The 23,899-nt window shown below is 46.4% G+C and overlaps 1 protein-coding gene across 1 annotated transcript; it reads left to right on the top strand.

The window, feature by feature from the left end:
* The first annotated feature begins 1,805 nt into the window (after nucleotides 1-1,805).
* Nucleotides 1,806-21,603, top strand: NCAPH (non-SMC condensin I complex subunit H). The gene is made up of 17 exons (XM_063311565.1): nucleotides 1,806-2,038; nucleotides 2,340-2,433; nucleotides 3,250-3,342; nucleotides 4,228-4,366; nucleotides 6,439-6,560; nucleotides 7,944-8,133; nucleotides 9,628-9,719; nucleotides 10,095-10,300; nucleotides 10,502-10,650; nucleotides 11,305-11,411; nucleotides 13,056-13,178; nucleotides 13,350-13,463; nucleotides 16,714-16,884; nucleotides 17,397-17,513; nucleotides 19,078-19,163; nucleotides 20,785-20,860; nucleotides 21,059-21,603. Exons 1-17 carry the CDS (start codon nucleotides 1,806-1,808, stop codon nucleotides 21,116-21,118), a joined length of 2,172 nt encoding a protein of 723 aa, XP_063167635.1. The 3' UTR covers nucleotides 21,119-21,603.
* Nucleotides 21,604-23,899: the final 2,296 nt, after the last annotated feature.

Here is a 23,899-nt window from a genome sequence, read left to right as displayed (position 1 = left end):
GGGAGGCCTCGCTGCGGAGTGGCGTCTGGTTGTCCCGTGGGCGTCGGGCTCCTCTTCGTCCGTCGGGCGGCCGGCCGAGCGCCCGCAGCTGCAGCTGCCTTGCCCGCCGGGTCCCGCCCGCCGGTGGGGACTCCGACTCCCGGCACGGTCGCCGCGGATTGCGGCTCGTGCGTGTCTGTGGCGCATCCGCCGTAGATTCTTCTCGGCCGCCTTCCGCGCCGAGGCGTTGAACGGGAAGCGGCGAGGCGGTGCTGGGGGATGAAATGACGTGCCTTGCTCGTGCGGTGAAAGTGAACAGACCGCGAGGCCCGTGTGGTCCCCGCCCGAAGATTCTCAAACCTTCCGGGGAAACTTCTGAGCGTCTCCTAAAAACGTGCCGTTACTCCCTAAACCGGTTGGCCGTGAACGGCGGTTTATAAACGGCCTGAAGAGTGTACCCGCCGCGTAAGGCTGCAGCCCACCGGCCCACGTTACGGCTTAGCATCTTGACCTGTTTAATTAGCCTGTACGCTGCCTGAACCCAAGGGAACTCTAGCATTAAAAAGAGAAGGCAAAACAAAAGCCACCAGCTATGATTCATAACAATAGTAACCAGCAGCACGTTGGGAGGACAAAACCCAGTAACAGGCAGGAGGAGAATTCTGTCTTATCCTGGGGGCAGAAACCTTGGGAAATGCTCTTCCATAGGGAAAGCAGTTGGTACACCCTTCCACTGATCTGAAACCCGACAGGTGATGTTCTCTTTTTTCTTAAACTAAGTTTCCAACCTGCCCCATCTCTCTTAAATGAGCAATCTCACGGGTCGGTCTGAGGGAAAGAAGGTTAGCGGAAAGGACATTTCAGTGTTAGCTCTTCAAGGTAGGCCTGGTCAGGAAACAGACCCCATAACAACTGCTGGAACTCTGTTACTATAGGGAATAATAACTGGATCTTGAAAGCCTCAGAGTCCCTCCTTCCCTCCCTCCCTTTTGAGGCACTTTTGAGTTTCTATCTCATCCCGTCCTGTCTTTCTAAGTTAAACCAACGTTTTTGTAATGGCTGCTCTGTATCTTCAGCTCCTCTGTACGGAACTGTCATGCGCTGCCTACTACTGAGTAAAACACAGACACTAATTCAGGGAAGATCAGGTTCTGGTTTATTTCAGCATAGTGCATAGCTAGAAAAAGCTGAGAGTGAAGGGAGCGCGCCGGTACGGGGTTTAAATAGCCCGCGCCGGTCAGCGCCCCCCCCCCCCACCTTGGGTTGTGTCATCCCCCCAAGTCCTGTATGCTTCGTTGCCGGTAGGTGAGGGGTCGCGGGGCCCCTGCTGGTGCCCCGGGCTTCGCTCATAATCGGTTTCTTCCTCCGGCCGGTGATTGCTTTCAGCTGGGCGATATCCGTTGCGTTCCTGCTGACAGCTTCTCGTGATCCGCCCTGTCTTTGTCGCTCTTTCTTCCCCCTTTGTGTTCTCTTGACTGGATTTTCTGGCCGGGGTCGTTCCCTTCTCCTCGGGGTCTGTGTCTGTTGTTGTGCGTCGCCTTGCTCTTGTTTCCGTGGTATTGTTATGTGTGCCGTTGTGCTGATGCATTCAGCTCAACGGTGCTCATGACAGGAACTGAGTTTTCTGGCGAGCCTGTTAAAACGTGTCTAGGTCAGGGATGGGCATGGGTCCCTTTCCAGATGCTGCTCAATGCCAGCACCCTAGCCCACCTTGTCAGAAGTGAGGATTGCTGAGCATTTTCTGCAGGGCCTACAGGTGAGCAGCCTCTGGTTGTGGAGGATCTGGAACATCAGTCTGATTCGCTGTGTTTTTCTTCCTAGGGATCATGAGCTTTTCAACACCCCCGCCTGCTGGCTTCAGAGGAAGGGCCTCTTCTGACAGCGTGTTTGTGTCCCCTGGCACGAGACGACAACCACTCAGCGCCTCTGGCACCCCAGTGCTGGAGAATTGCCCCCAGAACGATGATGAACGGGAGAGGAAGCAGCGGAGGCGCTCCAGAGTTGTCGATCTACAGTTCAGCGCTGAATCGCCTCTGTCCATACAGTCTCCCGTTAGCAAGTAAGAATAATCCCCCCCCCCCCCGCCAGGAAAGTGACTGCGTAATTGCAATGCAATACACAGTGGAGGCTGGGATGGGCTTTGAAGCTTGTAAGGGGGTGGGGCTAAGTGTGATAAGCTTACAGCAGTGTTTCTCAGTGTTGGCCACTTTAAGATGTGTGGACTTCAATTCCCAGAATTCCCCAACCAGCCATGAGAAAGACTGGTTTACAGAAATGTTCTCCTGCTCTAAGTTCAAAGGAACATCACGGAAAGAGAGATGTGCCTCATCCATGTCCCTGTGTCTGCGTTTGTCTTGTAGGCAGGCAGAGACATCATTGCCAGCGCTCCCACAATTGTCCAATGCTCAGATTGCAGATCATTACTCCACATGCATCAAGCTTTCGACAGAAAATGTGAGTTCAATTTCTGGTCACTGCCCACACCTGTTCAGAAGAACTACTTAGAGTTACTAGTGTTAGGGCTGTGTGTTTCATGAGAGTTCACAAAATTTTTAACTCTTGGCCTGATTGCAGGACTCGTGAGAATATTTATTTAAGTATTATATCCACTTCTGTTTTGTGGAATTCAAGGCGGTGCACGTAATGCTCCCTCTTCCTATTCTGTTTCCCAAAACAACTTCCCGGTAGGGTGGTCTAAGAGAGAGTGACTGGCCCAAAGTCAGCATGTGGCTTTCATGACCAAGGAAGGACTAGAACTCCCAGTCTCCTGGGTTCTAGTCCAGCACCTTCATCACTACACCAAAAAAATGTTTTAGTTTTTTTTAAATCAATAAATCAAAAGTTTTCAACTTTTTTGTGGCTGAAAAGATTTGCCTTAAAGGATACGGACACATGTAATGAGATCTCACAGCAAGGAAGGGCCTAGCAGGATCTCCAGAAAGCCAGGCCTGCAGTCTTGAATATCCAGCTTAAGTCACTGCCCTCTCTCTCCCTATGGCAGGGCTTCTGACATTTACATTTGTTAGTATTGTGTTGTTAGCTTAAAATCCTAAATATTGGTGACCTTTGATATTTTTGTTTGCAGTGCTACCCAATTTTAGGCAAGAAATCCAAATCCAAAATCTCAGGGTTGTTGCTTGGTATTTCAGAGATGAGATTGCTGAAATCTTGGAGTTCGGTGATACACACAGTTTTAGCTATTGTTCTAAACATTATTGTTCTCCCCACCCCCAATTTTTTGTTGTTTAATTTTGTTGTTCTCTCCCCCAGAAAATCACCACAAAGAATGTATTTGGCTTACATCTCATTGACTATATGACTGAAATACTCAAGCAGAAAGATTCTGAACTCACCAACTTTAAGGTCAGGATGCTTCCTGATTCTGGTTCCTTTGATGTATAGAACATTTACAGGAAATGCTGGGCTATCTTTCTTACTGCTTGGCAGGGATGACTGGCTGGAAAGACTATGATGACTGGTTGACCAGCACAAAACAACCATTTCCTTTTGATTACATTCCTTTCGGAAGAACTTGCCCCCTCCAATACCTGGCCAGCCACCTGGCCAGTATCTGGCCAGAGATTGTGGGAGTTATGGAACAAACCCATCTGGAAGACTGCTCTAGAAAATGAAGATCAGCCATCCTCCACCATATGGCGGGTAGATTTGTTCACATTCTTTATTCTCGACTCCTGAGGGCTGTTCCGTATCCAAAGAAAGACTGAAAAACTAATTGTTGCTGAGATACGAAAACAATGGCTTACGTTCCTGACGCTATTTCTAAATTCAGCAGGTCTTCCACATTGGTTTTGAAAGCCCGTAGTTTCAGGTGAACAGGCAGAGAAGAATAGAGAAAGCCAAGAATAAAAACTTTGCTTCTATTCTCTTGACCATTACTCAAACACACGAAAGCAGGGTTTCTCAGCCGGGGTCACTAGGGGTTCCCTTGGAGATTTCAGATTCAGGCAACTTCACCTTAAAGAGGCAAGGTTCGTTCTTTGTTTCTTCTTTAAGAAAACTGTTCATGGATATGTACAGGCCTACACATGAAATGAATACAATAATTTAGTAACTTCTGGCCTATATTTGAGCCTGAATATGCAGGGGTTCCCTGAGGCCTGAAAAATATTTCCAGGGTTCCTCCAGGGTCAGAAGGTTGAGAAAGGCTGCACTACAGGGATAAAAAGGCTCGTGAAACTCTTGTCTAGGTTGGGGTTTACTCCCATTTCTTTACCTTTGCTTTGGCAGGTAGCAGCTGGCACCCTCGATGCCAGTGCAAAGATCTACGCGGTGAGAGTTGATGCTGTCCATGCAGATGTTTACCGTGTTCTTGGAGGCCTGGGCAGAGACTCTGCAACTGCAGAGCCCGAGAAGAACCAGAACACAGGTGGGCCTTTTGACGCTGTCGACCGAGCATGTGATTTGGAATACGGTTGTAACTGAATTTATTCAACCCCCCTTGCAAATCAGGTTGATGGTCAAAATGTACAGACTTTCAGCTGTTTGTAATGAACAAATCAAACAAAAGCAGTTGAAATAGCTCAACACAACGAATGCTTCAAGTGGTCTCCCCAAATTCACCTGAAAATGCAACTGATCATGACTTCTCCAGTCTCAAAATCATTCAACCCCTTCATAGCAAGCATCTCCAGCGCTTAATACTCACCGAGCCTCCACCATGCTTACCTGTAGGCAGAGTGTTCTTTTCAGCGTACGCTTCGTTCTTCCTCCGGACACGCCGCTGATCCATCGGGCCGAAAAGTTCCAGTTTTGTTTCATCGCTCCACAGAACAGAATCCCAAAACGTCTGTGGCTTATTGGTACGATTTTGAGCATATTGGAGCCAACTTTTCTTGTGCTTTTGGGTCAGTGGTGGTGCATGTCTTGGCGTTCTGGCATGGGAACCTTCTGTGTTTAGTGCGCGCCTTACCGTGCCCACTGTTGCCACCAAGTCTTGCTGCAGGTCTTTTGCAGTCGCTCGAGGGTTCTCTCCACCTGCCTTCTCAGAAATCTGGCTGCAGCCACTGACAGCTTCCTTTTCTGCCCTGTCCAGGCAGCGTCACCACTGTTCCTTCAACTGTGAACTTGCGAACTGTGCTTCCACCGGTGTCTCTAGGAACGTTCAGGGCCTTCGCTAACCTTTTGTATCCTGTTCCCTGTTTGTGAAGGGCGATGATCTCTCCCCTTACCTTTCTGGACCATTCTTTGACTTAGTCGTACTGTGTTTCTAACATGCAGTCAAACAGGACAGTCAGCAAACCCCTGGCCGGTTCAGGTATTTCATGTGTTCCGGCTCAAACACACCTGGTGCAACTAATGAGCCCTTGATTAGTTGCATCAGGTGTGCTTGAGATGACACCTGTTTTGCATACTGTACGTGTGCTGTTGTGATGGATTCCATTCAGGGGGTTGAATAATTTTGAGACTGGAGAAGTCATGATCAGTTGCATTTTCAGTTGACTTTGGGGAGACCACTTGAAGCATTCGTTGTGTTGAGCTATTTCAATTGCTTTTGTTTGATTTGTTCGTTGCAAACAGCTGAAAGTCTGTACATTCTGACAATCAACCTGATTTGCAAGGGGGGGTTGAATAATTTCGATTACAACTGTAGCTCAGATCTTCGAAGCCCCTTCCCTCCCCCTAAGGTTCATCTCTCATGTCTGTAGGAATTTTTTCATCTCCTTTGCTTATTTGAACATCAGAACAATAATCTAAGCATGGAGCAGGTCACAATAAACATTACTGAGCAAATTGGATCAACCGTCTATTTTAGCAAGAGTTTGGTGCTTAGATATCAAGGATCATACTGGGAAACCTTTGGGTGCCTGGGACCACCCAGCTCCAGACTGGGTTGGACTGCAAGCAAAAGGGATGGGCTGTGTTGTGAATATAAAGGGCCCAGGAGTTTCTAAGCTTTAAGGGGGAATTTCCTTTTCTGCTTCCTTTAACTACGTTAAGCTGGTTCTTAAGATCGGCACAACAATGTGCACTCCCATTTCAAAGTGAGGAAATTGCGCCACCCGTTTTCGATAAGGGTTTGGGCTGCTTGCAAGGGTGTGGTCGCAGGTTACTGACTTCGGATGTAGGAGAGAGGCTTTGCTAAGTATCTCTGCAGCAGAAAAGCAACAGCAGTAGAAAAGTTTAGTCTTTCCTTGCAAGGAATGACATAGGTACACATGAAGGATCCAGGAACAACTCAACGTGCTGATCTTGGAGGGTCCCTTCATCTTTGTTAACAGGCACAACATCGTTTTTCAGGCTAGTGTTGCATGGTGCCCAAACCATAATTTGGATAATGAGTTTTCCTTGAAAGCATTTTTTCTTACGAGTGAATTAAAAAAACAATAGCCAAGCTGTTGGATTTTGTCACTAAAATGGTACAAGGAACCATTTGCAGCAAGCCCTCGTTAAGGTCCTGCTGAAAATTTCCGCTCAGGGCCCCGGACATTCCTTTTGCAGGTGAAGGAGAGGGAGGTTCGGAGCATTCCAAGAAGCCCCCCAGCGAGAGGAAACATCTGTACAAAAGCATTGAACAAAATCTGAGTAACATCACTGTCTCTGAGGCAGATCGCAAGTGTGAGGTGAGACCTCTGTGAGGGTGGCGTTTGTCCCCCTTTCGTTGCCTTTTGCTCTTACAGTTTCCACAAGACTGGTTGCAGAAACAAGGTGTGAAGCATGGGCAGTGGAGGGGCAGGCTGCCTCTCCTCTTCAGCAGTCATGGCGCTTTCTGGCTTTCTGGCCATTGAAGAGGCAACCCGCCTCCACATCGCCCACCTCCGGACTCAATTTTATGGCTTCCCTGTGGTGAAAAGGATGCAGTTCTGCTCCTCTTAAATCTGACGGGCTCTGTGTTTGACGTAGACCACAGTATTTTCCCATTTATGGGCAGGGTGAACAGTAACTTAAGCCCTCTTTACCCCTTACTATCATTAAAAGTTAGTAAGTGCAGAAGGAGAGAGATGTAACACCCACGCGGTCAGGCCAGCCTCCCCCTGATGTCACGGGGCTCCTCAGTCCTGCCACTGATTAGACATCCACAGGTATTAGATGTGGATGGCTATGAGGGGAAACATGGGCTCCCTAGACACAGACTACACATGAGCTTGGAAGTTTATTGTGCAGGGCTCCTGTTCATTGGAAGGCCCGTCCCAAGGAATATCTACTGTCTAATGTGTGAACCTTGGTAGGGAAGCCAAAAAGCTTCATGATTTTGTCGGCATATTGAGCGTAGCTCCCAAGCTGCACTGTCTATTCACACTGCACCGTCACGCTTGTAGATAGTGCGAAGTAATGGTTGATCCCTTGATGCCACCTCTGGAAATACAGACTTTGAATAATAGCTGATTTACTTGTTGATGTTGAGAAGCTTCCTAAGTGTGGCTGGTTGGGTCCTGGGTGATGCTGGACTATCTCAGCCTGATCTCCCAGGGATGTTCTGATCTCCCAGGGATGTTCTTCTATTAAGCAAGAAAATCCACAGATTAGCCCAGAGGTTTCACCGTGCAGTTCAAACTCCATCTTGGGATTAGGGTCATATAGGACAAATAATTGTCTGCTTTCTAGAAGCGACAGTAATGTTTAATTGACTGTGCTGGCAGTAAAGGATGCATTTTGAATTCTTTGCTTTTATTTCCTTGAGAGAAAAGGTCTCCCGTTAAGCGGTACCAATCATAGTGATTTCAGTTGTATACATAACTATACATTTTCACGCTGCCATTGTGTTTCCAAAAGGGCAGGCATATTTATATATAATTTTAACCGCATTCATGTCTATTTTGTATGTGATTAAGAATTTTGATGACGTGAGAACAGGGGTTCTGTTGCGATGGAGGGGAGAAGGGCAATCTGTGTTGATTGCTCTTGGGGCAATTGTCCAGGCCCAAGCAACGAATGCCGAGCGGTGGTGCTGCCAGCTCTTTCGGTGTGATATCTGAGCATGGGTTTTCTCCTGGTTTTATCTTCAGAGCGATCCCGTGTTGCAAAGAACAGCCGCCTCTTTTGATGATTGCAGCACGGCTGGTGTGTTCCTCACCACACTTCACACGCACAGCTATCTCAGTGAAGTCCTGTTTGATTCCACGGTCGTTCCTCTGCCTTCGTCTGTGACTTCTGAGATACCACGTTCTGCTCATGTGAAAGTGGCCGATTTAAAATGTAGGTGTGAACAATTGGTAGCAGACTATTCCAATTACAGTGGTGTCTATTCTGAGTGTGTCTTTCTTGACACAGTGCAAGAAGGCCAAGAATCATGTAGATCTGTGTTGTCCTCCATGTTTCCCACTGTAACCTTTGGCCTAAATGCAGTTCACAGAAATTACTGGGGGTCACCCTCCTTTTTCCTCGCCTGCTCCCTTTCCAAATTAATAACGTTCAAACTTTTAAATCAGGGTAACAAACTTGAATGGGTTGCGCTGCCTGTAGGAGACAGTTCTGCTAAAAACAAGAATATGTGGTATAGGCCTAGTCTTGCTTTTCCTGAGTTCAAACATTATACTAAGCCATGGTTGTTTTAATCAGGATTTATAAATCTGAGGGGCTGGGTTTATGCAACTTCACTTCCACAAAGCGCAGGCAGGTTTTAACTTATTGTTAGACAAAATCAAACCACATTACACCTGATTTGTACGTTGCAGTAAACCATAATGCGGTTTGCATAGTTCATGGCTGAGCACGTTGCGTGAGCCCAGGCAACAGATCACAGCTTAGCATGCGGTGTGAGGTTTGGTCCAAACTAGGAGGAATGGTCGACCCCAGATTCCGGGCAGACTGTCAAGATCTTGCTGAAGAGAACAGAAGAGCCGAGCCTCAGACAGATGATCTTAGCGTCCTTCCGAAAACATACCCTGTGCCCCAGAACCTCACTTGCGATGGTGTCCAGGTAGATTCAGGAACGTGTCAAACTAGCCTACGAAGCACAGAGTAAACCTGTCCGACAGAGGATTGTGGCCCACTCTACTGGGAATGCAGCTGCTTTGGGGTAAACACCCTGTGGTTGTCCTCCTCAGGCAAGAGGGACTCCCAAGAGTCCCTTTTGGTAGATGGGCGGTGATAAATTTGATGAATAAATAAATAAAACAAATAAATTACGACCTTGACTTGCATGCCTTGGCCAAAGTGTCTTCTGGCAGGAAAGTGCTACAGAAGATAGTCCACACCAAGGATTAGGGGCCATATTGTCAGGATACTGCCCTCAGGGACAGCACTGGTATGTTCTACTTTGGCTCTGTGCTTGGAGAACAGTACACTGGATTTACCCTGAAGACCCCTTTTCTGTAGTGGGGACAGGGCATCCTGCCCACCCAGATAACTTCAGAGGCAAGTTGGTCTTCTGCAGTACAGTATCTGAAGCCAATTTTATATAGTCCTCTCAGCTATTTCTGGTGCCTATCTTCAGTTTTACCTTCAAGAGTTATTTTTTTCTGAGTTGTTACTCCGGAACTGGGAAAGGGGCTATCCTCTTTTGCAGGAAGTCATCTCAGGAAATTCTAAGCCCCGCTTAGAAAACAGGAAAGAAATGCGTTCTGATGCCCTACTTCAATTATAGGACAAGGACCTTCATAGATGGGAGAGCTTGCTGACGTATGAGATTTTAATAGCTTTTAATCTCAAATTTCTTGCTGAGTTCCCCTCTTCTGCTGTCATATCTAGCCATCCTTCTACGGTGTGTTGAACAGTCTGCCATTTGCCCTTCATTGACCGGCTTTCTCTTTACTCAGTGGAACAGTGAAACCCATAACGAGGTATGTCAGTTTGGTTGTTGCTCTATATCAAAAGATGTTCACAGAGTGATCTTATACTGGAGCTCAGCATTCTTTTAATTTATATCCAGGAGATGCCGTCCTATTGTGGGCTACCTGGTTTCTTACCAAATCTTTCTAAAGGTTTCTTCAAGTTCTATTATTAAATGCTTAACTTAAGACAGCTGCTGCCTTGCAGTTAAGTGTGAATATCATAAAGCTCCTTTGGCTTTTTGCAGCTTTATCATGACTTATTCTGTAACGACTTTTTTCCCTTGTTTGGGTGGGCAAGGAATATTGTAGGGCCTAGACTTGCATGGTTAGCTTAACTGCCGTTCTGAGAAAAGATTCCCCCTTTACATTTTGTCCTGTGTTCAGTCAGTCTCCGCTCTACTGGATAAATTCAAGAAGAGTGACCAGGCATTTGATATCAACGCAGAGACTGATAATGACCCCCAGGAGTTCATTGAGGATAGAATGGAAGAGGATTTTGATGCTGACGTTCTAGACAAGACCACGGCGAGAGATCTTGGGGAATTCTCCCAAAAGCTGGAGGCGTGCAGAATCGCACCAGGAAGTTCAAGGTATGCCGTTTTTGGAATATTTGGGGGGGGGGGCGGGGGCGCCTAAGAAGTTGTTAATGACAGCTGCTTGTTGTCTTCACTAAAAAATGATCAGGAGCAACATTTGTAAAAATGCATGTTAATGAGGAAACATTGTATAGGACAAATGTAATGACGCAACGGTCAGACGTTTAAAACTAGTGTTAAATCTGTTTCTTACAGGGAAAACCTGGTTTCTGTGGGAGAAGGGGATATTGGGTCCCTGTGTCTTCAACTGTCCATGAACCCCAGCGAGTACTCTTACTTCAGCCCCGGAGTTATCTCCCTGTGGGCAGGCCCAGAACACTGGCGTTTTAAACCAGGCCATAAAGGTATAGCGGACAGAGGTCGGGAGGGGTTGTCAGCAGTTAAGCAATCGAAGCTTCTTGTGACATCTCTTAAGTTTGTGAATAGCCATGATCTTTTATCTGTTACTGTTTCCTTTCCTGTGGTTCAAGTCTGACCTCTTTTACTATTTTCTTCTCCTCCTCCTTCATGAGCACTGTAGACATGTGCGCATGCATGCACACACACACTCCTTTTCAGAATAATGCTCTGCTCTGGATGATACTGCTTGCAGTTTAGAAAAGCCTATTCTGTAATGTATATATTAATGTCTCACTCTGTAATAGAAATGGCAACGCAGTATCTCCCATCTTTGCTTAACAATGACATATAGATAAATTTGTAGTAGTTGCATTTCCAATATTTATTGCAATACTTCCACTCTAATTGTTCATTTTCTCATCCTACAACCAGGATTGTTAAGTCAGAGCTAGAGCTACGCCTAATATTCAGTTACTTTGAAAGTGCCCTGTTGTGCTGCCTGCTTGAAGGCAACTGAAGAAGTTTACTTCTATAAAACAATACTGTCCACGTCTTCGTGCAGCAGCACTAACAAATAAAAGGACTTAATACTCCGTGGCACAGCAAGACGCTGCCTTTTTTCCCATCACGTTGCGTTGTGTCTTCTGTCATCTGCACAGGTGATGCCCGCTCAGAGAGAGTAAGTAAAAGGAAAACAATTAAGAAAGTGTTTGAGATCAATTTTGACGAGGAGATTGAGTTTGAACTTCACTTCCGCAAAACGCGGGTAGGTTTTTAACTTTTTTGTAAGGTTTTCTAGATGCTAAAAAGCATAGCAAGGGTTATAAGGCACACAGCGTTAGAAGATGGTAATTGCCTTTATGTCATACTTAACTGTTGATGAACCCATTGGTGGCCCAAATTAGCTCCTTCTTTTCTTGCACAAGAATTTATGTTTACAGGTAGTCCTCATTTAGCGACTGCCTCATTTAGCGACCATTCGCAGTTACGACAGTGATGAAAAAGTAACTTTGCGCCCACTCCTCGCATTTACAAACTTCGCAGGTCTGGAAAGCAAAAGAAAGCTGAAGTAAGATCGTAAGCACAGTAGCAGTTTCACTTCATGACTGCTTTGCTTAACAACCAAATTGCTGGTTCCAATTGTGGTTGCTAAACGAGGACTACCTATATGCATGTGTAGTTTTTCTTCAGAGAACAAGTGCATGTCTTGTATTTTCTCCTGGTGAGAAACTACCCAAAGTTCTTGGAAGTTGCATGCATACAGATCCCACACTTTATGCAGGAGCATCCTAAACTATGCCAGGCGCAGAAAAAATGCCTTAAAGGTTGAGCTGCTATCTTGGACGTTTCTCTTTGGGTTGCATCAGTTGCCAGAGATCCAGAAGTATATACTGCCCTCCTGTGGACAGACCCCTGCCACTTCCGTTCTGCGTTTTGTCCTCTCCTCCTGCCCTCGGTGTTGAGAAGGCTGTGGGAATGAAGAGGGAGCAGGGAAACTTTCCACTGTGCCCCATTCTAGCAGCCTTGCTTGGAGATGGTCGATGTCCTGATTTCCTATGGTGAGAAATCGATTGCTAGGCAGAAGAGACGCCCAGCACGCCCCTCTCGCTTCCTGGCAATCCTGCTTGGGATCATGGCTTGCCTGTTAAATTGGCCACTTGGTGGGACTTCCTAGTGCTCACGTTGCCCTCACCGCTCTGAGCTATGCAGTGAGCAGCCAGGTGGAGTCGTGGCCTTGATCCCCATCTGGACTCCCAACAAAAGCCCAGTCGCTATCTCTTAGCTTACAGGAGAACCCAGAATATTACCAGTGTCTGGAAGAACTGTTTCTGCTCCTAAGCTCGTCTGGACGCATTTTGCTGTGATTTGCAAGCAGAGTTGCTGTGCACCTGATCGAGGAACAATAACACATTGAAGGGAGAATTTGTTCCTGGTTTGGGGCGGGCTGTCTGCGTTGCCAATATTGCAAACATTGCTCTGTATCTTCCTCCGGGTTTTATTTAAGCCCAGCTTGGAGGCCACAACAGAAACTGTCGAATCGGCAAATTGTGCGTGCTGTTGGATTTAGGTTTTCTGTTCTTTCAGCACTTGACCTTCGTTACCTCCGTCTCAGATCCTTGGTTCAGCAGGCTCTGAGCACAGAATAATATCTGCTACGATACTTTAGTCAGATACGCTGTACCTATCCTGCCCAGCCATGGTTTGCCAGCCACCTTCCAAACGTGTGTCTAGCTACTGGCTGGCCTGCCGGCTGAGATCCATTTATAGCTGGCGTTTGCATTGAGAATGAATGAAACTGTGCGCATACCAAATCTATTCTCAGTGCAAAGGGTAATTTAAGATAAAGCCCAAAGAAGAGTAGCATTCCTAGTAGAGGATGTCTCTGATGGTTTCTGGTTTTCTAAAACAGGCAGCTACGACTCTGGCCAAGTCTACCCTCGAAAGCCAAAACAAGAAAAGCAACACCCTGCCGGCAGACTTCAATTACAATCCAGACGACCTCACCCGGCTGTTCCTCAAACCGAAAATCAGGGTGAGGCTTGCTCGCTCAGGTTAAGGATTCTGGGAACCCTCAAACTTGCCTGCTACTCTGGGTGGAAGATTGGCTAAGAGGTTTTCCGTGTGAGCTAGCACCCTTTAGTGGATCAGTTCTCTCCATTAGTGGTGGGCATCCTTATTCTTCCAAGTTATTTTGCTTCTACAGCTGTGGAAGATGCCACCGCAGGGCAGTTCATCCAGTTGTGATGATGGGGATGAAGTCGGAGGATATGATTACAACAATCCCAATGATACCTCCAATTTCTGTCCTGCAGTGCAGGTGAGTGGTAAAAATCAGGGGTGTGCTCTGTGCTGACTGCCGCTCCTTCTTATCTGAAGTTGGTGGCTGGAAGCTCTGAAAATCGGTTGCCAGCGGCGGCAAGATTTTGGTAGGATAGCTAATGGAACAAAGGAGAATTTTAATGCTGATAATACGGACAGAAGTTCCGCTCGTTACCGTGTTGATTGAAAAGCCTTGAGAAGGCATCACTACCTACAGTGCTAAGGAACCTGAGCATGGCGAAAGGGAGGAGGAATAATTCCACCTCGTTTGGATTTCCGGAGAGAACCTTAAGAATTGCTGCGCAGTAAATGAACTAATATTCCGTATCCATGACATGGAGACATTTTCAGGTATCAGAGGAATTGTTATGTAGCATCGGGCTAAATAAATGTTGTGCCTTTGAGCCAGTCTTGACTATAGTCAAGTTTTCCAGGCACCGGTTTCAGAAGCGGCTTGCCCTTGCCACCTCCTTCCTGGGCTAGGGGAGAGAGACCGGCCCAAAGTCACCCAGCTGGCTTCGTGCCCAGCTGGTTTGGTGCCTTGCAACTGGAGCTCGCAGTCTCCGGTTTCTAGGCTGGTGCCTTTAAACCCCACACCAGACTGGTTCTGATGTGACGCCTTTGCTAAGGATGAGAGGAGAGGTTTCTGCTGCAGAGCACCGTTAAAAGAAAAATTATGTCGTGCAGACAAATAGAGGAAGAGGAAGGAAATAAAAGGCCCGGGTTAAGCAGGCAAAGAACTAGGAAATATTAACCCTAATGGGATGCTAGTAAGCAAGATACGGGGACCGCTTCGTTACTTTGTGGTGTTCACCCCAACTTCTTCCCTTGTCAGTCAGTATTCCCAAGATTTCTTTATGTCATTGTTGTCTTTATAATTGCTGCATTTCTCTGGGAGCTCAAGATGATGTTCATGGCCGTCTCCCCTCATTATAGGCTCGCTAGAGTAATCCAGGGGTGGCGTTTAAAGGTTAGCTGGGCCGGGAGTAGCTGGCCCCAAATTGTCCCCTGAGTTCTGTGGCCAAGTAACATCTCGTACTTCAGCCTTCCCAGTCTGCCCAACAGCTTCACCATCGCCCTGTATTAAGAAAGGGCATAAACACTGTGATGCTATAAAACTTACTCAGCAGCAAGTTCCAGGCTGCAGTAAACTTTGGACCAGCATTTAAAGTGCTGGAACTCTTGCTGGGCCTTTTTCTTCATTAGCATTCCCCTGGTCTGTTCTTCCTTCCAGGCACCTGGCCCACCCTCATCTAACTGGTGTACGAAAGAAATAAACTTAGGTGTTTTTCACATACCCCTGACACCTCACTGCAGTCCCCCAGATGGCCTCGGGCAGGTGACGTTAGGAGACTGGACTACCTGTTAGGGTTTGTTCCCTGCGCTGCCAATTTTGTAAGCCTCTCATCTGGGGTCATCCGGGGAATCTTTCCTAAAAAAACCTGATGCAGTTAGAAATGGTATGTTTGAAATGCTAAGTTAGGTGTTGGTGACCTATGATCATGCTGGTTGGGGGAATTCTGGGAGTTGAAGTCCACACATCTTAAAGTTGCTGAGCTTGAAAAACACTGCTCTAGAGAGTATACAGGTAGTCCTTGCTTACCAGTGTTTTTTTTAGTGACAGTCCGGACTTATGACGGCACTGAGAAAAGCTACTTATGACGTTGCAGTGTCCCTGCGGTCACGTGATCACAATTTGGGCACTTGGCAACTGGTTTGCATTTATGACCGTTGCAGTGTCCCGTGTCACCTGATCGCCATTTTCGACCTTCCCAGCTAGCTTCTGGCAAGTGAAATCAGTGGGGAACCATATGATTTGCTTAACGACCATGTTCACTTAGCGACCACCACGAAAGGTAGTAAAATCTGGTCTGATTTGCTTAATGACTGTTTCGCTTAGCAACTGAAATTCTGGTCCCAATTGTGGTTGTTAAGTGAGGACTTTGGAAATTTGGAAAGCTGCCTGTGGGACTTCCACAAAGTATCTGCTATTGGAGAAGGGTTGTTCTTTCACAGAATGGCTGCCAGGGTGGGGAGGTGGCATAGTCAGCCATACAACAGCCATTTACCAGAAAGCAGCCTACTCACCTTGCAAGATGCTTTCCAGCTAACAATTTCTGTTTATGGGCGTCTCCTTCTAAATTAAAACTAGGCTTAGAGCTACCTGTTATTTTAATATTTCCAGAATGCCTACGCAGCAAGGGTGTAAACACATTCTAACCTGGAACTGTTTCAAATTCAAAGTGCTCTGCCCTTTCAGGATGGATGACCAGGACAGCCCATTTGAAGTTCTTCAGAACTGTTTGGGACTTGAAACAGGGCATTTCAAATTTGAAATGGTTTGAATTTCAACAATCACATTTTATTGCTATGCAGCCCATCTGGGAAATAACAGTACATCTTTGGAAACAAGTGACATGCTAAAGGGTGGCACTTTTCTTTGTACCAGGCTCGCTTCTTATTTTAGTTGTTTATATTAAAATACCTTTTTTGGAAAAATTCAGGTGACTAGTGGATGCCAAGAGAAGTCTTTGTAGGCAGGTTGGTGCTCCCGGGCACCAGGTTGGCATCTTCCTTGCTGAGGGCTTGAGCAAGCGGAACTACGTGCTTTAGGGACTGATCTCTGGGTTGTCTCAATTTTTGCAATGGAAGAGGAAATGGTTTTAGGGCAGGATGGGGAAGCAGAGAACATCCAGATTTTGCAGGACTCTAGCTCTTTTGGTGCCCAGTCAGCCAGACTGTTTTATGAGTCTGGCCAACAGCAAGTTAAGCACCACAGGTTTCTTACAGCAGCTTGAAAGGGAGGACTCACAAAGGAGTCTTGTGCAATATTTCAGTACAAAACTGATCATGTAACTTACAGGTCTGAAGGCTTTTGAAAACGAGACATTTTCAGAAGTTGTTAAAATAATATCTATTAATTCTTGAACTACAGGTTCCTTTTGGCTGTGCATATAACAATGTCTACTAATAGGCAAATTGGAGCAAAGTTGGAGTCCTTGATGAAGGAAGAGTTGTTGATGCTCAAAACATTTGTCAGCAGTAAAAAAAAAATCTTGATATTCCTTTTTAAAAAGTCCTCTTCCAGCTATTGTGATTCTGTCAAATCTTCCTCCTTTGGGATATACTTACCAGTCAAGACACATCAGCTATAATTTTTTTAGATCGCTGACTGAGAAAGAGACATTGTGGGACTCTAAAACTTGACTGCACTCGTGTTGAATTGTTTTCCTCTCCTTTCTGTTCAGGATGCTGACAGTGAGGATGACACTCTGGACTTTATAGGTCAGGGAGGGATGTTTGAAATGACGGCCAATCCTACAGGTGGAGACAGCCATGATGCAGAACTTGATGGAGATGTCAAAGGACTCAACAATTCCACCTACAGTGAAGCCAATCTGGTGGCTGAGCCTCAAAAGGTTACAAAACTTAGTTCTAGATTAGTTTTCTCACTCTGGATGCTTATTCCTCTAGAAAGCAGATTGATTTATTTTAAATAAGGTGCTCCAGGGGGTTGCATGGGGTACAATGCTTTGAAAGGCAAAGTTGTAGATTTGTCTTGGGTTACAGCAGGTATCCGGTTTAAGAACAGTTTACAGGTGACTCCTAGATAAGAACCGGCTGCCATAAAGACTATTATATTAAAAAAATTCGAGTTAAGTACAATTTTTCTGTTAAATACACAATACTACTTTGTATTATTATAAGATGTTTTAGTGTATTTGGAAGTGTTTCTTAAGTGTTTTATATGCATAGAAAGGTAAAATATACACTATGTGCTAAGACAGACATTTGACTAACTGATGCTAAGTAACTGTTCCGACTCACATACAAACTTGACTTAAGGACAGACTTAGGAACGGAACTCGTTCTTAAACCAGGGACTACCTGTATTGTGGCTTTTCTAACTCTGCCTAGCTTTGCATTCCAGGTGAACAGAATAGAGATTCAATATGCAAAAACTGCCAAAAAGATGGACATGAAGAGGCTCAAGCAGACCATGTGGCTCCTCTTGACAGATGTCCCAAAGAATCAGACCGAGGAAGAGGTACACACGAGGGAAATGTGGTGGTGGTGGTTGTTGTGCTGTTCTTTGCCATCTTAGGTGACTTTGTGAGACTCCAATTCACCATTTGGAACCATCTGCTTAGTTTGATTCAGTGATCTTCAATGTCTCTGCTGCATGGGTGTGTGAATGCTGGGCTCACAGATTTCCGTACCAAGAAAAGCTGATTTCTATAATGTAAAAATAAGCCTATTTTGCATTAGTGCTTCAGAGTTTTTTTTAAATGCATAATCAGTCCCGGTAATCCCATGGAGGATCAGAGCAATATTCAGGATGCTAGAAAAGTACTTCTGTTTCCCTGAACTCTGCTTCTTAAGGCATTAGCTGCACACTTTCAATCACCACTTTGCAGAAAGAAGAACTGCAAGGTTTTCCTTGTTGGGAAGAGGGCATCCTAAAAACAGGGTTGTTCCTACATGCTTCAGTAGGCAGGATTAAAAGATTGACACTCTCTAGCGTGGAAGAGAGTAGTCCATTTACTTCCCTGGCCAACTCCAGTCTGCAGCATGCCACTGAGAACTCTGCTGCTTATTCAGACTTCCTTTTTCATTGCTTCCTTATATCACTGGGAGGTCCTTCCTCCATGCCTCCGTTAAGTGCTTCTTGGCACCTAGCTGTGGACTCACTAGGTCAGTGTTTTTCAACCCTGGCAACTTAAAGATGTGTGGACATCTCTGTGCTGGCTGGGGAATTCTGGGAGTTGAAGTCTACACATCTTAAAGTTGCCGAGATTGAAAAACATTGCTCTGGGTCCTTATTTGACCTTCCCCGTTCATTGCTCGAGGCCTTTCTTTAGGATACTGCAAGCCTTGTCTGGATTGTTGTGCTCAGTCCAGGACCCGAAATGCTACTCTTATGAGAGCAAGGAAGATACGACAAGTAGTCCTTGTGTCATGACCACAATTGGGATGGGCAGCTGTGCTTATGATCTTCCTTCAGCTTTCCTTTGCTTTACAGGCCTGCAAAGGTCATAAATGCGAGGTATGGTTGTCAAGTTACTTTTTCATCACCACTGTTAACTGTGAACGGTCACTAAATGAGGACTACCTGTATCCATCAGACTTTTGAGGCCCTCTATCTCTATGGCCCATAAAGAGCCTTGTTCAGAGACACAACTCTGTTTAATTTAATGCCATCTGCCTTTGCATATTTTTGCAGTGGCTGATAGACTGCCTGGACTAATCCCTGCCATTTTCTTGGCAACATTTTCAGGAGTGGTTTGCCATTACTGCCTTCTTCCTGGGCTGCGAGAGAGTGACTGGCCCAAAGTCGCCCAGCTGGTTTCTTGCCTAAGGCAGAACTAGAACTCACAGTCTCCCAGTTCCTAGCCTGGTACTTCAACCAGTTCACCAAGGTGGCTCCCAGCTGGTACATACCCCACTCTTCAATGCTTGATCTATTTTTTTAGTAGCAGCATATGTAATATTTAGCGTTTGTGCAAAATTTTACCTAGTATAATAAGACCCTGTACAGAAATAAGAGCAGAATAGGTCCTGCCTAGAAGGTCTGTGATCTGACTGCTTTGATTTCAATGCTCCTTCTGCAGAGTGAAGGCACAGAGAAAAAGATCCACTCTTCGTTGGTCTCAAGCCAGAAGGTCTTCAGCAGCATCACCAAGGACCTACTTCACAGGTATTTCTCAGGGTACTGGGACCCTGTCAGGATGCCAGGAACGGAGAGGAAGGCACAGTCCTCTCTCTAGTCAGCCGTTGCTTGCCCACCCCGTGGAGCTCAGGACAACGCACAGGGAATCAAACTCCTACAGGGAAACCTTCAACACGATGCATATGTTTTGGCTATTTCTCTCTTGGCTGGGGAATAGTTTTTATTTCATCAGCAAGCCTCGCCAGGCCTGAGCACGGCTCTGCCGACCCCCTGTGGATGCAGAAAACTAATAAGTCCGGCCATGAAAGAGAGGTGCTTTTTAAATTGGCTTCTTTAATCATTTATGCCCCGCCTTTCTGCTTATATGAGCACTCAAGGCAGCTGGCAACAAGAAAGCGAAGTATAAAATGTGACCGCGCGATGGTGAATTCGGTAGAACCCGCATTAAAATCGACAGAATTCAGATCCATCAGCAGCGGTAACCTTGGCGAAAGAGACGTGTTTTTGCTGTTGTCCTGCATGATGGGAGAGTGGGGACCAGATGCACCCCTCTAACCCTAACCCTAACCCTCCCACAGCCTGGGAGTCCAACAGGAGACGCCTTCTCCACCTTGCAGCGAAGCCAGTTTGGGACAGCGGGGAATCTGCTAATGGGCTCTCCTGCTGACCAGATAACTGGGCAGCGTGGTGGAAGAGGCAATCCCCTTGGCCTCAAGCTTCTTTGGAACGAAAGGTCATAAAGTACGGTAGGCCACATGCTGACAGCGCAAATCTTGCACAAGCTGTTTATTATTTATTTGTTTATCGTTCACATTTATATGGCTGCCCATCTCACACAAGGCATATAAGTTAGCAGCCTGGGTGCTGCATTTTATCCATCTGTCTGTCTGTCTGTCATATTTATATGGCTGCCCATCTGACAAGACGTGACTCTGGGCAGCGTACCATAAAATAACAGTCTTAAAAACATTCCATAATTTAAAAACAGTAATATTATTGTTAAAAGGTAGTTAATGTAGCCCCCTCATTAAATCACCATTTCCCTGAGACCCCCAAGCCTGTTGGCACAGCCAGGTTTTGAGGGACTTCCGGAAGGACGTCAAGGACGGGGCTGGTCTCACCTCGGGGGGGCGGGGGGATGATGTTCCCCAGGGTGGATGCCACGGCAGAAAGGGCCCATCTCCTGGGTCCTGCCAGGTGCAACTCCTTAGCAGGTGGGACCCGCGACATACCTCTTCTGCCCGACCTGAAGGGGCAGATAGATGTAACCGGGAAGAACCGGTCCCTCAAAATTTTTATAAGAATTGCAAATTCTGGGCCCTTTTCGAGGGTAGAACCTGAAATCCTTTTAGGATCGCGCTGTTTCTTTTTGTCCTGGAGATGGAAAGGTTAATTTCAACAACGTGCAACACTGTTCTGTATTCCAAAGGAGATCCCACGTGCCACTGGTGAGGCTTGTTTCTGGTTAAACGAACTATATGATGCACCAGTTCGTTTGATGTCTCTGCTTAAACGAGTCTGACCGGTTTTTTTGGTGGGGGCAGTTAGAAAACCCAGGAGGAGAAAGGTTTTTTTCCCCTTCAAACTTAGAAGAAAAAAAGAACCCTTGCTTCTCGGCCTGAGTCCTGCTCCTTGTTCTGTCTTGCAGTCTGCCCTCCACGATGGCAAAGAACCTGTCAGTCCCGTTGGCGTTCACTTGCCTCTTGCACTTGGCCAATGAAAAGGTGAGTACGATACACACAGTATTTCCGGTGATGGTCAAGCGGGGCGATCAGATTCTTTCAGCCGGCATCTCTTGGCTTTGCTAACCGGCTGGTGAAACCTTTTCTTTCGCGCCCTTGACAATGCTGAGAACCCGCTTGCACGTGAGTGGGTGGTCTCAAACGTTGACCTTTGGTTCCCTTTTTCCCCCTTGTCTCCAGAACCTGAGATTACAGGGGGTGCAAGACTTGTCTGAGGTCTTAGTGCTACAAGAAGATTAACCTGTGCCGCCTGGGAGACAGACCTTCCTCAGCCTCCCAGGAGGGAATTTATCTGCCGCTCGAGACTTGCCCATCTCCGGCTGCACAAGGATAAAGGGCACCAGCCTCTGCCTGATTCCATCGGTCCTTCTGGGGGAAAAAAACAGTGCATGATTTACAAATGATTTGGACTTGTGGCAGTCATGGCTGCGTGCTTTTAATGAGCCAGAGTGCTTTTTAACCCCCCTGAGTTCGGCCTCTTTCCCACAACTGCTAGGTGGGTGAGCCTGAGCCCAGGGAGCCTTTTAACACTCGTGTGTGTTCTTGGCACAATTGCGGCACTTATATTCCATCTGCTTTTTAAAACATGCTTCGATTTCGCCTCCACTGAAAATGGTCCCATCTTTCTTTCTACAGTCTCCTCTCCGGATGTTTTATAATTGTCTTCAATCATTTTATATATTTGTGCGAATATTTTTTTAGTAATAAACCTCAACCTTACAGTAGTCCTTTTATGCCTACGGCTTTAATTTGCTTTGAACCTCTGATGGAGCAGCCTGCGCCTTGAGTACGCGGTACGTGTCTCGTTTTGCTTGTTCGACTTGTGCAGAAGTTTCTCGTGGGTGGAGGACATACCGGAGAGAAGTTTTGCTACGCGCTGGGAAACACAACAGGCGTTGGCCCAAGATCCTAATTTGCAGCCCATCCAGCAAAACCTTAGCTCACAGGAGAGGGGGTTACCTTGATGAGTTTCACCCAGTGCAAGGAAGCTGTGCCAGGCTGGTGAGCTAACTCAAAAATCGGAGCCTGCCTTTGTTCTCAAGAGTTGTACTGTTTCACAACTCCCGTTTCACAACCACATCATCTAATCACGTTCTTACTCACGGTCTGTTAAGGAATTGTTAGGTTGATGGAAGGGATTATCTGCTTATTTCTGTTAAAATCAGAGAGGCTAAAGCGCAGACCCTGAGCTTTGCTTTCCGGTTTGCAATTCACGGAGCCGCTTTGGCTAAGACATTTCTGGGTTGAGTTGAAAAACTCTGAGAAACTGGACTGATGCAAACACACGCTTGGCTTAACACGAGTAAGGAAAACCTGTCCCCCCCCCCCCCCACTGAGAAAGGGAAAGGCGAATCCGCTTTGTGGCCCCGCCCCTTGGAACACCCATTCCGCTTTTGGGGAGCTGACGGCCCCCCCATGCTGTTCTGGGTGGCCTCTGGGGTGCAAACGATTGCCCAGCCCTGTTTTAACCACCCCTCCTGTTTTCCTTGGGAAGCACTTTTCAGGGGCAGGGACGTTCACGCTCCCAGCATGAACTTTCGTTATCGTATTTGTGTTTAATAATCTCCAGAGTGCAAACATTCTTCCACCAGCAGGTCATTACTGTTTGTGTATTTTATTTCTTGGCCGGTGTAATCAGCATCGGGGAAAAAAAGTGGCTTGTGCGTGCATCAGCCTTGACATATTTGCGAATGAGCAGCTGGGGGGGGGGCGGGGGAAGAGAGGAGGAATGCGGCCAAAATGACTGGTGGGAAGATGGAGCTGGGGAAATTTTCCATTCATCTTGGCGCCTGACTGCGCCAGAAGAGCACATGAACCTGATGCACTTTCATGTGATTGTCCTTCAGCCCCCAAGAGAAGTTTTCTGCAGGCCTTCCTGATCTAATTTTTAGCGACTTACAGTTTTCTTTTGTTTAACTTGGCACTTCTTGTTAGAAAGTTTGCAGGGCCTTGGATGATTCACGTCGCTTAAGAGCTGGAGGCGGACTGGGCTGATTTCTGTGGCTGCCAGAACTAATTATTGCAGCAGCTGTGAGGGCTTGGTTACCAAGGAGGGGTTTTAAGTAGTGGCATTAAAAAGAGAAAAGGCTGAAGTACTCCATTTCTTAGTGCGGGGCTGTGTGGTTTTGTATTTGACTTCAGGTCTGGTGGCTTCCAGCCATGCCGGCTACAGATTAGTCGGGTTAAACGCCCAACTCATCTGCAGAAGCCCAACAAGGTGTATGAAGGCGTAACTATTGTCAGGAGAGCACAAAGCTAAGTCCACGAGTGCAACTGATTCCTCAAGTGCATTTGAGTAACCTCCCAGAGTCCCCTTTTCAGGAGAGATGGGCGGTGATAGAAATTTGAAAAATAAATAAATTCGATATTGCTGGCTTTTTCCAATTTTACAAGTGCTTTCTTACTTGGGCCAATACATTTTAATACCTGAGATTTTTTTTTTAAAAAAATGGTATGGTAGCTTGAATAGTTGGCAGACAGCCTAATTCTCTAGAAAGCTTTTGTGAGTCATCTGTCCAAATGTTTAGTTACCACCTCTGGTTTACTGCACTGTTTCTGAGCAGCTCCTGTTCCTTCGATGCGGCTCGTAAAAAAGTATGTGGAACAGGGCCCTGTACGTCCGCTGAACGTGTCTGCTAAGCCGCCTCCCTTTGCCGCTGCGGTCTCATCCACAGGGGCTGTGTTTGTGGACAGCCCTCCCCAACCTGAAGCCATCCAGATGTGCAGAGCTAGAACGGGTCATGCAGCTGGAAGTGAAGCTTTTAAGACCTGCCATGAAGTGGGGTTTTAGTAATTAGTAAGATTACAGATCTTTTGCTCTGCTTCAGATAAAGCTAAGCTCTGCTTTGAGTTTAGTTCAGCTTGTAATGTACAAACTGTACAACGTCCCATCCAAGTACCTGCAAGGTCCAACTGCTTAGCTTTTTAAGATCAGCCAAGGTTTTGCTCTGCCTAGTTCAATAAGTGTTCCTCCAGTTTTACACCTGAGTTATCTGTTAAGTCTGATACAGGTTTCTGGCT

The sequence above is a fragment of the Candoia aspera genome, chromosome 9, assembly GCF_035149785.1.
Source record: "Candoia aspera isolate rCanAsp1 chromosome 9, rCanAsp1.hap2, whole genome shotgun sequence".
Lineage (NCBI taxonomy): Eukaryota > Metazoa > Chordata > Lepidosauria > Squamata > Boidae > Candoia > Candoia aspera.
Note: the sequence above shows the minus strand (reverse complement) of the source record. Positions and strands in the feature narration are given on the sequence as shown.

Excerpts from the sequence above, each read along its gene's own strand:
- NCAPH (XM_063311565.1), top strand. The coding sequence starts at position 1,806 with ATGAGCTTTTCAACACCCCCGCCTGCTGGCTTCAGAGGAAGGGCCTCT. Across the intron at positions 6,561-7,943 it reads AGGCAGATCGCAAGTGTGAG|AGCGATCCCGTGTTGCAAAG; the intron begins GTGAGACCTCTG and ends TTTTATCTTCAG. Across the intron at positions 20,861-21,058 it reads TGCACTTGGCCAATGAAAAG|AACCTGAGATTACAGGGGGT; the intron begins GTGAGTACGATA and ends CCTTGTCTCCAG.